General features: G+C 39.4%; 1 protein-coding gene across 1 annotated transcript in view; it reads left to right on the forward strand.

Moving 5' to 3' along the window:
• PLCB1 (phospholipase C beta 1) overlaps positions 1-18,664 on the forward strand; it is a 593,106-nt gene that overhangs the window by 40,033 nt on the left and 534,409 nt on the right. The window contains exon 2 of the mRNA XM_058181309.1: positions 8,098-8,175. Within this exon, the coding sequence (XP_058037292.1) occupies positions 8,098-8,175 (78 nt within the window). The remainder of the gene's footprint in view (positions 1-8,097; positions 8,176-18,664) is intronic.

The following is an 18,664-nucleotide window of genomic DNA, read 5'->3' on the forward strand; positions in this document are numbered from 1 at the left end:
ATGTGCCCCCCGTGCTCCCCACACGCATGTCCATGTGACCTCCCCGCACTACATTTTGGGCCTAGCAGGCCTCTCTGAAGCCTCCAGGAGGTCGAAAAAGGTCTTCCCCGGCCCTTCGGAAGCTTTCCGGAGGCCAGAAATGGCCTGTTTCTGGACTTCTGATAGGCCTGTTTTTTACCCTCCCAGAACTTCTACGTGAGCCCTATACTTACCTGGCATCCAAAATGGGCCACGTGGAGACTCCTGGGAGGGAAGGGGTAGCATGGGCATGTGGATGCATCTCCTGCATGCGCAGCAAAGACCCAAAAATCAGTTGGCCAGTGGGAGGCACGCACACATGCGCAGTGGAGCTGATCTAGGGTGACGGCTCGCGTGCCCGCAGAAATGGCTCCACGTGCCACCTGTGGCATGCATGCCATAGTTTCGCCATCATGGGGTTAGGGTAATCAATTACACTAACTGGCTTCTCGATGCATAGAGTGCATAGAGTTCATTTAGTGACTGTTTGAAATTATAACGGCACTGAAAAAAGTGACTTAGGACCAGGGGTGGGTTCTACTTATCTTTACTATTGGTTTGCAACGGGAGGTTTGTAGATCGCCAAATATAACATCAAGGCAGGTGGGCGGAGCCTCTCATCGATTTTACTACCGGTTCTCAAGAAACTGGTAGCGACCATTGCAGCAACCTCACAGTCACAAAATTGTGATCCTCAGCAACTGATTCATATTTATGATGGTTGCAGTGCCCCGAGATCATGTGATCCCTTTTTGCGACCTGATGAGCAAAGTCAGTGGGGAAGCAGATTCACTTAACAACCTTGTCACTAACTTAACAACTGCAATGATTCACTTAACAACTGTGGCAAGAAAAGTCATAAAATGGGACAAAACTCATTTAACAAGTGTCTCAATTAAAAGCAAAAATTTTGGGCTCAATTGTGATCATAAGTCGAGGACTACCTGTAGAAGTGACACTGTCACCAATACATAGGGAGAAGATCCTCTTGCTAAAGTCGTGGTCCAATAGGGTATGAGAAGTATTTTGGAATGTTAGAATTTTTACCTTGGAAGCGTTCCACAAGAACAGTTATGTATGTTACCCAGATTTTTCCTTTCTGGATTCATTTTTGATAGATTTGGTAGCCTTCCAGCATCTAGCAACATGAAAGGAAATAGACACAAATACTGAATGTTGCCAGTTAACTAGTCACTCCATTTGCAGAGTTTAATTATATTCATACAGTGCCCTTATCCTATTTAAGAAATATGTTGATGTGCAAAAAAATACATGCAAATGGCAAAACTTTTCCTTGAAGACTCTTCAGAAAGGTGATAAGAATATGAATACTTTTATGTTCAGATCAGGGATACAAATATATAATAAATGTGTCATAACTTTAGCACTTGAAACTAAGATTGTGGTAGGTAAGTCACACAATTCTGGGTTTAAAACATTTCTTCCTTTGGTTTCACGTAGTTGATAGAAAAGAAGGAAGGTTAGGAATCCATGTAATCATTACAATCTGTATATAAAATGGTGAAAAACTTAGAAGCATCATCAGAATGTAATTTGGCACCTAAATCAGCTTCAGAGAAGGCCTTTTAAAACTGCCACAGAACAAATCAATATCTGGAAAATAAACCTGGATTATGCTGAAAGTCATTCAAAATATTGGAAACTGCCTTTTTGCAGGTTTTTAAAAAAAGCTTCAGAGGAAGATATATTGGTAGACATTATCATAAGAGAATGGTAGCCCACATTCATCTGGAAGTACCTTGAACATTTATGCTTGGAACAATTTTTTTATATTATATGAGAGTCAGATATATCTGACAGTTCTTATAGTGCATAGAATGTATTTTTCAGAGGGACAAGATCCTTTCACAAAGAGGCAGCTGAGGGGGAAAAGGGTTCATCATGAATGAACAATTTAGGGTTTCCCCCCTCCCCCCCTCACAAATACTTCAATAGTAAAACATGTTGCTAATAACTCCTGAGCAGTAGAAGTTTGATATAAGAGAAGATTGTCCTTTAAGCTCCTAGTTTCTCAGGAAGAGCTGTTTGCCAAGGGGATAAATGAAGGCCAAGAACTTCCCTCAATGTTCAGAATCACTCTTGAGAAATGTATAGCCTGTCAGGGAGCTACATATACCAGATGGCAGTGACTATAAAAGATCTAATAATATGTGAGGTCACAGTCTGGTTCATTGGGTTTTGTTTTTTTTTTAAAAAAATCAGAATAACATCCAATCAGAAACAGCAATGCAATAGCTTTCCTTATGTAAAAAATATGACATGTTTATGACCTTCCCTCTGTGACAAACTGCAAATGCACATGACTCAGTGGTGTTTGTTTTCGTAGGAGCTTGATACCTTTGGCTGTGCCTCAGCATTTGAAAATGAACTTTGACAAGCCTAGGAATTTATTTATTTATTTGAACAGTTTTGAATGGACATCCAGCTTACAAAACGCAACTCTGGGTGAGTCAAATAGGATTCGAAACCAAAGAAGTTAAACAATAAGCATGAGAACATCACAATTAAAATAGCAGAAACATGAGACCCAAAACATGACCTATTCTGATCCTGTGCCAGTTCTTCAGATGGTTTCCTCCAAAATCCTAACTCAATTCTCGAGGAGAAAAAAAAAACCTGCTAAAGTTTTAGGGAAGGGCAAGAGGCGTTTTAGGGTTCACAGGTAGAGTATCTGCTTAAGAACAGCCCAAGTCAAGGCCATTGTTGTCTCTCCATTCCAGCCAGCGACTGAGATCTCAGTCAAATCATATGTCAGACCCTCAGAAACAACATCAGGTTCCCTTTGGAAACTAGCTGGATCTATCCGGTGCCAGGCTAGATTAAATGAATGTTCTTTTCCTTCATTATGGAAAATAGCTGCAGAGAACTCCAGAGCCAACATAAAGGGATCTGATCACCACAAGGAATTTATGGTTATATTCCCTATGTTATGTTCTTGCTGATCTTGTCTTCTCCTTCTGATGATGACAATGAGGAAAGAGAACCAGAGGCATCTAGGGATAGTGGTCCCAGAAGAGGGGATTCCAGCAATGTGGAAGCCAGTGATCCTGTTCTGGCTGGGGAAGATCCAGCAAGCCTCAGGATTCCCTGCCTGCATCCACTGATAGTACCTCAGACTCTGAACTTCGGCCGTCTAGTCCTAAACAGGGGCATGCTTTAAAGATACAGCAGCAGAAGGCCAAAGTCCACAGATCAGAGGGACTTGCCAAAAAGCAAGCCAGAGGAGAGTAAACAATAAGAAATATCCTTCAGCTGTGTATTTGGGTAAAGGCTCAGCTTGTGTTATTTAGGGGCCTCACTCCCTGAGAGAAAATACTGAGAGCTGCTTTTTAAACCTAGCTGTGATATATTTACAATGCTGTGCCATGCTTTGAACTCAAGATCTTACATCATTGAGGGAGCTCCTTGGTGCTCTCTCAGCTTGGTTGTTTTCTTACAGACATTTCATTACCCAAATAAGTGCACTGATAACGTTACCTAGTTTGGGTAATGAAAGTCTGCAAGGTAAACAAGCTGAGAGAGCGCCAAGGACCTTTCATTTCAACCCTGAGCTACAAATACTATCCTTTTTTGCTGCCTAACTGTGTCTCTTGTCTTGTCCCTTGGATTCATTGCTTGTGAAAAATGACTTGATTTTTCACTAGTTTCCCGGGACAAGTATAGCAGACCTGAAAATTTAATAGCGTTGTTGAGCAAGAAATTGCTGAACTCCCATCAAAAGGTTTCAGCCAATCTATAGAGAATAAGGAAGATGATCTCGACGGAGATATGCAAGAGTTGTTGCCTAGGCAAAAAAAAGCTGAAGCATTTTTTAAAGTCTGAAACAGCCAGATAACATTTGGAAGCAGGTCAGGCATATATGTCCCTAATTCACAGAACTATAAGGAGGAAGAGGAAGAACAGCATAATTAGACTTGCGAGATGCTGTTATAATATCCACTCAGTAGCCAATTCTAGCCTTCCTGTGGAGTTGATTTCCTGGTCTGATCTATCGAACAAGTTCGGAAGGTCTCAGCAGGCACAATGTGTTTTTAACACATTATAGTTATTAATTGATAAGATACTTGTAATCTGTCTCACGTGTACATTGTAGCTGTTATCACAACTGTGTCTTCCCCTCCCTTTCCCCATCTCATCCCAATTTAAATCCTACATCAATCTATCCATTCCATGCATCTGAGGAAGTGAGCTGCAATTCAAACTGTTTATGCCTTTTAAAATAATCTGTTAGCTGGAAAATTACTATAGGTTCCTTCTGACTTTCTGCCATCGTAGATTAACACAGATCTCTTCCTACAACCACTTGGGTACATATGGTAGAAAAATTAATATGGTAGAAGGATGTACAAAAATGGTAACACCGAGCTGATTTTGGTTGATTGCCTCAAATGGGATAGCTTCCCCTAGATCTTAGGATCTCCCTAGGATAGCTAGACCTGTACAAACACTTGGATGGAAGTCACAAAGAAATTCTAGAGGTGTAAAATAGATACGTTTGTAATGGCCAGAAGGGAAAAAGGAGGAAGAGGTGCTACCAAGATGACAATGATCAGATAAAAGAGGTGTAGGGCCTAACTGCAACTCAAGAAATATCTCAAATCCTCCCTAGTTGTCGTGAAGATAAAAGGAAGTGGGGAGAAGCACATTCAGACTTGTAAGATTCTGATACTGTAATATTACAGTAAATGTAGTTCAGCTAATCCTCAACTTACGACCACAATTGACCCCAAATTTTCTGTTGTTAAGTGAGATAATGATTAAGAAGACTAATTAAGTGAGATAATGGTTAAGAAGACTATCTACTATTGACCTCACCCCATTCCTAAGAGGTCTGTAAGGGGCATGCATAAGAGCACCAGCGTGCTTACCGTTCCTGTCCTAATGTTCCTTTGATTGTATCCAATTCGTATGGTTATTTCATGCTTATACTTATATATACTGTTGTGACAAATAAAATAAAATAAAAATAAATAAAGTGAGATTCACTCTGTTTTATGATCTTTCTTGCCACAGTTGTTAGTGAATCACTGCAGTTGTTAAGTTGGTAACACTGAATTTGGCTTCCTCATTGACTTTGCTTGTCAGAAGGTCGCAAAAGGTGATCACATGACCCCTGAGACACTGCAACTGTCGTAAATATGAGTCAGTTGGCAAGTGCCGGAATTTTGATCACATGACCATAGGGATGCTGCAGTCGTCATAAGTTTGAAAAATGGTCATCATAAGTCACTTTTTCAGTAGTGTTCTATCTTCAGGCGGTCACTAAATGAACTGTTGCAAGTCAAGGACTACTTGTATTGGCTTGCATGTCTTTGATTTCCTAACCTGGTCTACCTACGTACGTTGTTGGGTTTATAAAGAGGAGGCATCTTGAAGAATTGCTTGTAGTGGATCATTTTTATTTAGTATTTGGCTACCAAATTTTAGTTTTTCTTAAATTACTTTTGTGGTGTTGTTGTTGTTAGTTGCGAAGTCGTGTCCAACCCATCGCAATCCCATGGACAACGTTCCTCCAGGCCTTCCTGTCCTCTACCATCCTGTGGAGTCCCTTTAGGCTCACGCTGACTGCTTCAGTGACTCCACCTCATTCTCTGCCGCCTCCTTCTTTTGCCCTCAGTCATTCCCAGCATTAAGCTCTTCTCTAGTGAGTCCTTCCTTCTCATTAGGTGGTCAAAGTATTTGAGTTTCATCTTCAGGATCTGACCTTCTAAAGAGCAGTCAGGGTTGATCTCCTCTAGGACTGACCTTTTGTGTTACACAGTTGTATTCATTGTTGTAGAGAATAGGGAAGATGATCTTGACAGATAGCTAGATCTGTTCCCAGAGGGATGGGAAAAACATGGTTGAAGTCCAAAAGAAGCAGAAAGCATTTGCAAGTGACTCAGAATCCTCCCTTATTCACTCGGGGACAGAATAAGAAAGGAAGGAGACGTAGCACAATTAGACTTGCAAGATTCTCTTTTTATAACTACTCTCAATCAAAGTTTCTGTGAGTTAGTTCTTGGTCTGGTCTACCTAATGAAGCTGGGAATCATATACTAGAGCTACAATATGCTTCTGAAAGGAATCAGTTTAGACATACAGGTAGTCCTCCATTTACAACCACAATTGAGTCCAAAATTTATGTTGTAAGCGAGACAGTGAAGTGAACTTTACTCCTTTTTACAACCTTTCTTGCTACAGTTATTAAGTGAATCACTGCAATTGTTAAGCTAGCAACATGGTTGTTAAGTGAATCTGGTTTTGCCATTGACTTTGCTTATCTTTGCTGTTGTGAAAGTCACAACAGGTGGTGACATTGCAACTGTCATAAATAGGAGTCAAGCATCTGGATTTTGATCATATGACCATGGGAATGCTGGGAGAGTTGTAATTGTGAAAAATAGTCCAAAGTCACTTTTTTTCAGTGCCATGTAACTTTGAATAATCATTAAATGAACTGTAATAAGTCGAGGACTACTTGTCGTAAAATATGAAAATCTGTGCAATATTTTCAGATGGGGATCCTTAATTTATTTAGTCTTACGGTATTAAAAGTGAACAAATCAGTGCAGCAAAAGTATGTTTTAATGGAAAAATGATAGCTAAAAATAAATGCACCATTTAGAAACTGAATTTGAGAAAAAAACCCAAATGATTTTGTATGTTTGTGTGAATTAATGTTTCTTATTTATGGGGAGATAATATGAGCTCAATTTTTATTTTTTAAAACTTTCTACAGAAGCAAGTGAAATGATCTCAAGTGACGAATGGATGGACGTAAGTGCTGGCTTAGGTCAAGAAGAAGGCAGTTTGTGGCTTCCTGTTATGGTGTGTTATCCTTTGCTTGAAATCAGTTATTAAGGGAACAGATCAACTATGGCTTCCTAGTTACTATATTTATTAGGCTTATGTCAGTTAACACATCAAGGACTCGTCCATTTAAATATCCTATTTGACCCTTGCTTAAAGCAAACAAAAGCACAAGGTTACATGTGGGGTTTTTTGTGTGTATACCGAAGCTCCTTTCTATATACATTCCGTCTCTAATGAGAGGTATGGTAGTTCTGTAGAGTACTTCTTAAAAAAATATGGATGTTAAAAAGCAAGAGTTGTGAAATAGAGGAATTTACAGGCTCTGCAGAGTAGATGTCAGGTAGACAGTAAGTATAATTGGATAACATGGGAAAAAAGCTGCATCTCAACAAAATAAGAATCATGCTGTATACTTCAAGAGGTCCACTGCTGGGAGATAATGTTAAAAACGATGTTGAATGGAAATTGACTTGCAATGTCAACTCAATGAAATTGAATGGGACACCATTTTCAAATGCTTCCCCGTTCAAAGCTGTTCTCCAAAGAGAGAAGCCAAGTTCTTGATTGCTTAGCTATGAGATGCAATTGGCTTCCCAAATGTTGTGACACAGCAGCATTGTCAATTGGTCTTATTCAACAATTATGAAAATTGAGAAGGTTTCAAAGGACTTGATGAATATACGCGCAGTGCATATTTGTGTGGGGTTAATTAACTGTAATGCTTTCATTTTGAATTAGTGGCATTTAAAGTAGGATTTCAAATGGGTACTGGCAGATTTATCTTCAAAAATACATTTGGGAGTAGGGAGCGGGTAGATCATAGGTGTTCAAACTTTTGGCTGGCCTGGGTGGCATTGAGTGAAGAGGAATTGTCTTGGGCCACATATAAAATATATAACATAGTGAATGTATATAAATCACATAATGTTAAAAGTTTATGACCTTGTGGGGCCACATTACTAGTTGTCCAGGGCCACATGCAACACTTGGACTGCGGATTGGACACACCTGAGGTAGATAGACTTATAAAGGTATACTCATATTTACCTAGTTTGTTCAAATGGTTTATGTGAACACCTATTGAGTAAAAAGGACTTGAGTACACAACAAATTACAGTAGTTTAAATTTACTTCCCTCTAGGTATTGTTCTATATGTATATGTTATGAGTTAGGTATATTTCTATATGTATATGTCATGAGGTAAATATTTTCCGTTCAAGATCATGTCACATGTTAATTCTTCATCCTTTGTTTTTGTGCAGGATTCTACTAGCGTGACAACGGTTTTTCTCAGAACAGACCCACAAGGATTTTTCTTATACTGGACAGATCAAAATAAGGTAAAAATATTCTGAACTGCTTGAATTAGCTCTTCATTTTTCTTTTTTAATGAGATTTAACGATTTGCTGATATGATTGAGAGACTTGAGTAAATTGTTGGTTAGTATGAGACCTCACTTGGGTGAGTTCATCATTTTCACTATGTTGGCATATATTTTCAGAAAATCACTGAATTCTGACTGTCAGCAGTGCGGATGGCAAATTCTTTTGACTGCTGATACTTAAAACTGTGGATACTTGGCCAGCCTGTTTAAATACATTGAATTACAACTCCTTATCACTGCCAGCAAGCATTGCCATTTATTCCAACATTTCTAGAAAGGGCTGAGTTGGAGAAATTTAGCCACAAGTCAAAGAAAAATCAGGCAAGGAAGGGGGGCATTTTGCAATTTATGAACTGCAGAAGCAAGTTTGAAAGACGATATATGATATACTGAGGAAGGATGCACTCATTCCCTCAGTATATCTTCTCATATAATCTTGTGCTTGTGAGGGTTTTGTGCTTCCTGTTGGCTTAGAAGAAACCATAGAAGAAATCTTGAAAGGGTAGCATAAAATTCTTGAAATGATTATTTGCAGGATCATAGATATGTAAAACGCCCTATTATGTGAAGATCAGATGAGTATTTTCCTCTAGTTAATGGATTTAGAAATATTTGCCAGGGTGTATCTTCTAAAGTTGCGTTTGGCAAAACAAAAACAGATCAGCTTTTTGAAAGACTTGTTTAGAAATTGGACATTTATTTACAATCAGTGTTTGGCAACTACTGAAAGATTAGTTACAAAAAGTCTTAAAAGAAGAATCTGCAGTAAATACCAGCATTTGCCTTTCAGTTACTAGAAAATGATTAGAAAAAAAGAAACAGGAAATCTTACGTAAACTTTCTAGGATGATAGATTTGTCCAGGGGTGAAATCCAGCAGGTTCTAACAGGTTCTGGAGAACCGGTAGCGGAAATTTTGAGCAGTTCATAGAACAGGTAAATACCACCTCTGGCTGGCCCCAGAGTGGGGTGGGAATGGAGATTTTGCAATATCCTTCCCCCAGGAGTGGAGTGGGAATGGAGATTTTTCAGTATCCTTCCCCTGCCACGCCCACAAAGCCGTACCACGCCCACAAAGCCATGCCCACAGAACCAGTAGTAAAAAAATTTGGATTTTACCACTGGATTTATCTACCTGTTTATCTAAATTCTATGATTTATTCTTAGTAGCATACTAAGAGGGAATAAGCACATTTCTGGTTAGCAAAGGGCTCTTGTTTTTGCCCTGTCAAAGAACACAAACCAAATTTATTTATTTTTTGTTTACAAAAACATATTTTGTTTTTCAAAAAGGAGTTAGTTATAACTTCATTGAAATATGGACTTATACATTTTGCTAGGGTAGCTATGATTTCTGAATTTATGTTTTAGATATTGAGGTGACGTTCTGCATAACTTTATGATTCTTGTGAATCCAATAGCAGCCATTTACTTTATTTTTTATACTCTTAATGGGCTTTTTGACTATTTGAAGGATTACAGCCTAAACATAGCAACCTAATGTCTTACTCATGGTTCCTGCATTATTTTAACATAAACACAGAAAAGTCCAGGGGGATGGTTTACATTGGAGCAGTGACACTGATAAAAAGGATTTAAAATTCATCTAAATTGTGTACCTGAGTTAAATTGCTTAAGATCTTAAAAGATACCTATTTTGTTTAGATTTAATATGTAGAGTAGAAACATTTTCTGGAGTGACCACAATCATAGCAGCAAATAAAACTTCTACAAATGTCAGTGGTAAAATACAGATCCCTTGAAGCTTTATTAAGGTTAAAATAGAGCATCAGAAGATCAAATATTCATTTCACATATTGTGGTTCAGGCATAAATCCTTATACATAGAGATAATTTTTTTTAGACAAACTTGCACAAGGCTGGTGGTATGAAAATGATGATTAACATACTGAGAAAGGGGATTATTCTGAGTGCAGCTTTTTTGTTTGTGTGTTTATTTGTTTGTATCCCACCTTTATTATTTTTAAAAATAACTAAAGGTGGCAAACATAGCCAACACTCCTTTCTCCTCCTATTTTTCCCTACAACAACAGCAACCCTATGAGGTGAGTTAGGCTGAGAGTGAGTGACTGGTCTAAAGTTGCCAGCTGGCTTTCATGGCTAAGGTGGGACTAGAATTTATGGTCTCCTGGTTTCTAGCTTGATGCTTTAACCACTAGATTAAACTGACTCTGTTTTATTAGTATTGTCCTAATAGCACGTTTTGGATTTCTTGGCCAAACAATGATTGAGTTAACAGTTTTGCCCCAGGCTTCACACGGGTCTGTTTTATTTATTTATTTTTGGACACATCACCATGGGTCAAAAAGAAAAACTAGAAACTTGGAATCAGAGAACTCAGTTACCATATTTTTTTTCCTTTTTTTTTCATAGCTGTTTGCTTGTGGGTGGGCAAGACTCAGAAATGATTAAGTGACAAGATGATTTGATTAACCGTGAGTCTGTTGGGGAAGTCATATGGATTGATCAATGAAAGTGCATATTAATAGAGAAAGCTGCAAGGAAGTGCTCTGCGTGTTGTATTTTACTACTAGAGAAAAAAAGAAAAGTGGTATTTTCTTCTAATTTCTTCCAACAGGCTAACACTAGGTAAGCTGCAAAAAAAATATACATTGAAAAATGTCTCTGTTCTACAATATGATGTTTTGTTTATGTGTATGCGTTTGTATCAGAGGTGAGTTTCAGCAGGTTCTAACCAGTTCTGGAGAAGCGGTAGCAGAAATTTTGAGTAGTTCGGAGAACCAGTAGTAAAAATTCTGACTGGCCCCGCCCCCATCTATTCTCAGCTTCCTGAGTCCCAGCTGATCGGGAGGAAATGGGGATTTTGCAGTAACCTTCCCCTGGAGTGGGGTAGGAATGTCTCGCTCAGCAACAAAAATATTGGGCTCAATTGAGGTTGTAAGTCAAGGACTACTTGTAGTCAGTAGACTGATTCACCTAGGGCAGGGGTCTGCAAACTTGGTTCTTTTAAGACTTGTGGACTTCAACTCCCCCAAAGCTGGCTGAGGAACTCTGGGAGTTGAAGTCCACAAGTCTTAAAAGAGCCAAGTTTGCAGACCCCTGACCTAGGGATAAAAGAAATTGCAATTCTTCTTTTAGTTGAGACTTTCCCTTGTTCCCTCACTAATTTAGATGTTCTCATGGTATAAGTTTAATTGGCTCTGGCTCTATTTTGGTGCAGCCCAAGAATATTCAAAATGACTGGAAGGGAATGCACAGTATAATACATTGCAATGATTACATGGCAGAAATGTTAAATAAAATGCACACAAAATATACTGTATGAGGCAAACCTCTACATAGCATTCATCAGTAATATCATTTTGTTTCTAAATAAATGAAGCATTTATTTTCATTAGCCAATTGTTACCTTTAGTAATTGGGGCATTTGTAATTTATGGAGATCGGGTAGGCAGCATAACTAGGAATGCTGATTATTTCAGGAGGGGAAGAGAAAGTGGAATTTCTGTAATGGCTATAGTGCTCCTTAGAGCACATGCTATTCCTTAGCATCCAGAGTCCTTTGGAAGAACCCTTACTTAAAGGGAATGTTGGACCATAAAAATATAGCTATCGGGGGAAGTGATGCTGTGATACTCCCCAGTTAATTCTGGTGGGTGATTTTTGTCATCTCTGAGAACCAAAGGTTTCAAAAGTTATCTTTCAGGTCATTCTGACTCCCTTCTAGTAAAGAAAAATAGCATGCTTATAATGCTTTCTCTAGTTATTATTTGAATAGGAGGTCTTAGCACATGTAATCTAATTTTATCCAAAGTAGATAATTACATATTTTAAAAAACATTTTAAAGTTACATTGTACTAGCTTTTTGCAAAAAGAAAACCCAAAGCATATTTTCATTATCCACACTGTTATATGTAAGAGGAACTTGATTTTTAAGAATAGCAGTATATACAGGTGAGAAATTAAGTTGTGCTTTGGGTTTGCACTTTCTGAATCTTCTAATATGGCTTTCTGACTCAAAACAAGGAAATATCAAAATGCAATGACAAGGTTTGTTTTGTGTGAAAAGACACCCGGGAACATACTGAAGTGCCAATAACTTTTTATAGGACTATATTTTATACACAGACAAGACACATTGAGTGAGTAAATCTGCATGAAGAAAACACAAAGAAGATTGAAGACATTTTTTAATAGTAATATTTGGAAGCAGTGGCATTGTGCAGTGCTAGTGTTCTTAAAAAACAGTATACCCTGTATTTTATGTGGTATACGGCAGGTTCTGACAAGTTCTGGAGACCCGATAACGGAAATTTTGAATAGTTCAGAGAACTGGTAAATACCACCTCTGACCGGCCCTGCCCACATCTATTCTCTGCCTCCTGAGTCCCAGCTGATCAGGAGGGAATGCGGATTTTGCAATAACCTTCCCCTGGATTGGGGAGGGAATGGAGATTTTACAGTTTCCTTCCCCCGCCACGACCACCAAACCATGCCAAGCCACACCCACAGAACTGGTAGTAAAAAATTTGAATCTCACTACTGCTATATTTGCCTGATATAAAGGCCGGTAGGTCGAATGGAGCCACTTCCTATCTACTTACGGTCTTCTGTGAGACTCCCAGACATCCAGCACTTGCAATCTTAATGAGGATATTGGAGCTACTGAGACCCATCAAAACGGTGGTGGAACTAGGACAGCGCCATTGTTAACAGTGTTTTCATTTTGGAACGTTTGAGTGTTCCATTCCATATTCAAAGAACCATGGTGGAATTAGTACCACTATTTTCATTTGGATGAGACTTTAGGTAAATATGAAAAAAAGGATGCTATTGCTATCAAATTCTGGAGGACAACCTGAACGAAGCCAAGCATGCTGCATGGCCATCATTGGAAACAAAAGGGAGAGCTTCTTGCAACAGTTCAAAGATAATGAGCAGATATGGGAATCTGCCTCAAGCAACAGGTGTCAGATACTAAAGGACAGAATGCATGAAATGCATGTGGTATTTGCTGGTGTTATGTAATGTATTCTGTAAAACTAGAGTGTGAGGGTGCTGTCTTCTTTTGGAAACAGACATATTTATTTAAAATGAGTGGCAAATTCACACACATACAGCATGTATTCCCTCCTTTTTGCATATCACCCAGTCCAAATTCAAAGAAAGAAAATACAGGATTATGTGCAATGGAAATTGGAACAGAATAACAACAACAACAACAACAACAGAGTTGGAAGGGACCTTGGAAGTCTTCTAGTCCAACCCCCTGCCCAGGCAGGAAACCCTATACCATTTCAGACAAATGGTTATCCAACATTTTCTTTAAAATTTCTAGTGTTGGAGCATTCACAACTTCTGCAGGCAAGTTGTTCCACTGATTCATTGTTCTAACTGTCAGGAAATGTCTCCTTAGTTCTAAGTTGTATCTCTCCATGATTAGTTTCCACCCGTTGCTTTTTGTTCTACCCTCAAGTGCTTTGGAGAATAGTTTGACTCCCTCTTCTTTGTGGCAACCCCTGAGATACTGGAACACTGCTATCATGTCTCCCCTAGTCCTTCTTTTCATTAAACTAGGCATACCGAGTTCCTGCAACCGTTCTTCATATGTTTTAGCCTCCAGTCCCCTAATCATCTTTGTTGCTCTTCTCTCCACTCTTTCTAGAGTCTCAACAATTTTTTTACATTGTGGCGACCAAAACTGAATGCAATATTCCAAGTGTGGCTTTACCAAGGCATTATAAAGTGGTATTAATATTTCACGTGATCTTGATTCTGTTTATGCAGCCCAGAACTGTGTTGGCTTTTTTGGCAGCTGCTGCACACTGCTGGCTCATATCTAAATGGTTGTCCACTAGGACTCCAAGATCCCTTGAGCAAGGTACCACATATACAGTACCTGTGCATTTTATTTTTTTGGCCTAAATGTAGAACCTTAGTATCTATCATCAGAAGTGAGTCTTGTTCCTTTCCATAGATACACATCTCCAAACTTGAGTATAGGTATTTCTTGACCACAATTGAGCCCAACGTTTCTGTTATTAATGAGACAAAGTGATTTTTGCCCCATTTTACGATCTTTCTTGCCATAGTTGTTAAGTGAATCACTGCAGTTTTAAGTGAGTAACTTGGTTGTTAATCCATTGACCCATTGACTTCGCTTGTCAGATGACCCCAGGACACTGGAATCCTCATAAATATGACACAGTTGCCAAGCATCTGAGTTTTGATCACATGACCAAAGGCTCTTAGCAGATAACAACATGCTATGTAAAAGTGGAGAGACACAGAGCCTCACCCATCTGCTGGTATGTCGGCTATTACCGGAAACATATATCAATAATTACTTATTTTTGGCCAATGACAAAGCCAAGAAGATGGCTTCATTCTGGCAGTTTAAAGTTTGATCTAGACATGGAAGAAGAAGAAGACGACGACATGACCTAGAGATACTGCAATGGTCATAAGTGTGAAAAATGTTTATAAATCCCTTTTTCGAGTGCCATAAGTTCAAACAGCCACTAAATGAAGTGTTGTAAATTGAGGACTATCTGTAGAGAGCATAGGCACTTCCTCTGGATTATCAGGGTGATAATCTACAGGAAAGTGTTGGCAAGGGCCGGTGAATAGCGCAGGCTGGTAAAGCCTGTTATTAGAACACAGTAGCCTGCAATTACTGCAGGTTCAAGCCCGGCCCAAGGTTGACTCAGCCTTCCATCCTTTATAAGGTAGGTAAAATGAGGACCCAGATTGTTGGGGGGGCAATAAGTTGACTTTGTAAAAAATATACAAATAGAATGAGACTATTGCCTTATACACTGTAAGCCGCCCTGAGTCTTCGGAGAAGGGCGGGGTATAAATGTAAAAAAAAAAAAAAAGAATATCTCTGTATGAAGAATATTTCCCTAAAACTATGTGGCATTTTACCACATTATATTTTTAGATTAAAAAGATTTAATTATCGGTCATACGAGGATGTGTTTTAGGAGGGCAAAAAGCTGCATGAATAATTTAAATGTCCGTAGAGCCGTAGGTTGAATTGTTTTTTTATCCACAGGGCACACATTTTGTACTTTTTCTGTTTTCTCTCCTTTTTCAAAAAGACGTTCCCTTCCGCAGTGTTGTCGATTAGTTCTTAATGCTAAATGGGACAAGTATCCCCAAGGCCTCAACACTGTTTTTTAAAATGTCTCCTGACTAAAGAGGAAGAGAGAGGAGCCAGGAAAACCTTGTGTACAATGTTGAATTCTGTAGACAATCAGGCTATTCATAGAGAGAAAGGAGTTTGGGAATGCAGCAGCACAAGAGGTTTTCCCAATTGGGTTAAAATAAATAATGGCCACTTTCACTCTTATTTTCTTGCACAAGTATAATTCAGCATTTTGTAAGTAACTTTGGAAAAGGCAAATTAATTAGTTTAACCCTATCCATTTAATTCATCAGTCTGCTACTTAAATCTACCACCCGATCGCAGTATTTGTACTGCTGATATCCTCAAAAATCAGTAAGCAAGTTTTTGGGGCAAGGCATTTTTCTCCCAAGGTTTTTCTGCTAAAAGGTATCCCTCTTAGAAACCACTTACATCACTTTAGCAATAGCACTTAGACTTATATACCGCTTCACAGTGCTTTACAGTCCACTCTAAGCGGTTTACAGAGTCAGCATATTACCAGCAACAATCTGGGTCCTCATTTTACCACCTCGGAAGGATGGAAGGCTGAGTCAACCTTGAGCCGGCCAAGACTAAAGGAATTCAACTCCTGTGGTGTGAGCAGAGTTAGCCTGCAATTCTGCATTCTTACCACTGCGCCACCATGGCTCTATTTATTTGGAAGAAGGCTGTGAAGATGATCTGAAGATCTTGGTAATTTTATCAGGGAGGAGACAGCGTTTTGGATTGCTTTATAGAGGTTTTGGATTGGCTTCCGAATAACATCGGAAATCCTTTCAAATCGTAAAGTGTAGAATAGGACTGCATTACAGCATACTTATTTCAAAAGAACTTAATATTTGAATGCCGTGGCACGGTTCTTTTACAGGTGAAATGAGACCTAGAGGCCACGGAGAAGGTGCATTTGGGCTGTGAGAAAATGATGTGGGTCTTTGAATTTGTCCTGAGAGACACTGCATTATCGATAGAAATCCTCATACTTATGTGAAGCGATACATTGCAATTATAATCTGCCAGAAAATGATTTTGCTTGCAGCTCTTGGCTGATGCCATGACCCAGTACTCACTACAGGAACATGGCAGTATAGATTACATTTTATTTATAACTGGTCACCCAGAAACATTTATGACTCAATTTCTAAAAATGTATCATAATGAGGCTGTATTCACAATAAGCAGCTGTAGGCAGTAACTAACTCACGGAAGTTTTGGTTTCCACAGTGGGCACGTTACTCTTGTAAACATAGCCTCTCTATTCATTTTAATAAATAAATGCAAACCATTTTTTAAATTAAGGTTTGCTCAGTGATACTCTCACGTTGCAGATAGGCCTACATCATGTTGATGTAGTTCACAATATAAGTTGAGTCTGTATTCATTTTGCAGTAAAGGGTGAACGGTGCCTTTTGTTGATAAGCAAATAATGCAATTTTTCCATAGTGTTAGTACCTCCAAATTGGTGCGGCTTCGTATTAGCAAAGGTATTTACAGGTAATTGCAGATTGTGATGGTAATAAATACAAGCAGTTCTTGCTTAATAACTACTTATTCAGTAACTGCTTGATTTCCAAAGTTACGGCTGCTGCAGCACACCCATGGTTACAAGTCAAAGTGTAGATCCTTGGCAGGCCACCAGCACTTATGACTGCTGGAATATTTCAGTTCTTCTGACCAGCTGTCTCCTGCCCCATCGCTGCCCTTTGGCCACACTCCGCAGTGGCACTCCATGGTGATGCTTGCAATGCTAGAGCTGAAGTAGAGGCCTGTGATCTTCAGCAGTCTCAGCTGGCCATTGCCACCCCTATACTACCCTACGACCAGGCAGCTGACTGCCACAGTGCAAAGCCCAAGGTGCCCCTGCCATCCTCTAGTGGCTCAGTGGCTAAGATATGAGCTTGTCGATCAGAAAGGTCAACAGTTTGGCGGTTCGAATCCCTAGTACGGGTCTCCTGCATGAGCAGGGGGCTGGACTAGATGACCTCCAAGGTCCCTTCCCAACTCTTACTGTTACTGCTCTGCAAGCCCTGTTGCTCTCAGCTGACCTTTGTCGTCTTCTTCTTCCTCCTACTGCTGATGAAATGTGCCCAGCAAGGTCCTATGCGAGGCAGTTGCTGGCCATGTCAAGTCTTCCTGAGTCCATCCATTCATGCACTTCTCCAAACTGTCCACTGCCTTCTCGCAATGCTTTGGAAGGCTTCAGGAGAAAGCTGCCCTTGTCCCTCTCCAAATTCTGCACATGCTTCTTCAAATGCATCGTAAGAGGAAACCTTTCCTTTCAACTTAATCCGTTTAGGACTAAAGGTTGATAGGCAGTTAATGATCTTATTTTGTATTTGTTACATATAAATGCTCTGACCTGCCTTTCAACTTTTTGTATGTTTTCTACCAGATAGCCTATGGCGTTAACTACTTCTGTGATGAGTAATTACTGCAATACTTACTACTACTAATATTACTATTAAAGTAATGTTTTAGAATTATGGACCGATTGATTATGTGCCAGCGAATTGTTGACTCTTATTGGCTACATAGATTTTTCTCCAGGAGGATCTGCTCCCAACCTGGTCCTTCAGGTCTTCCAACAGCTCATTCATCGACACTTTTTTTTTTTTGTTTACATTTATACCCCGCCCTTCTCCGAAGACTCAGGGCGGCTTACAGTGTATAAGGCAATAGTCTCATTCTATTTGTATATTTTTACAAAGTCAACTTATTGCCCCCCCAACAATCTGGGTCCTCATGGACACTGTAATTGAGTCTGTCCACCTTGCCTCTGGTTGTCATCTTTTTTCCCCCCTCTTTCCTTTCACCTTTCCCAGCAGTATTGACTTCTCCGGGGAGCTAACTCTTTGCAAAATGTGTCTTAGGTGTAATACTTTGAGCCTGTTCATTTGTGCCTCAAGTGAGAACTCTGGGTTGTTTTATTTGATGATGCATTGGGTTTTTTTTCTTGCATATCCATGCATTCTTTTAGCATTAATAGATCTATTAATTTTGTAATAGAAGTAATCTATTAATTTTGTAGATTAATGCAACCAATTCTACGTGGGACAAACATCACTCCAATTAATAACCAGGATCCATGAACACCGGCTGGCAGTCAAATACCACAACCCCAGATCCTTAATCTCTACCTATGAACCCCTCAGAATCCAAATCAACCAGACACCCAACCAGAGTCAGCACCGACCCTCAACCAACCCACACAATTCCCCCCACAGTTCACCTCCCAACAACCCTGACCTGAGGTAATCTCCTTATCAAGACTCACTGATGACTCACAGTTGACCC

The sequence above is a fragment of the Ahaetulla prasina genome, chromosome 1 (assembly GCF_028640845.1).
Source record: "Ahaetulla prasina isolate Xishuangbanna chromosome 1, ASM2864084v1, whole genome shotgun sequence".
NCBI classification, from domain to species: Eukaryota; Metazoa; Chordata; class Lepidosauria; order Squamata; family Colubridae; genus Ahaetulla; species Ahaetulla prasina.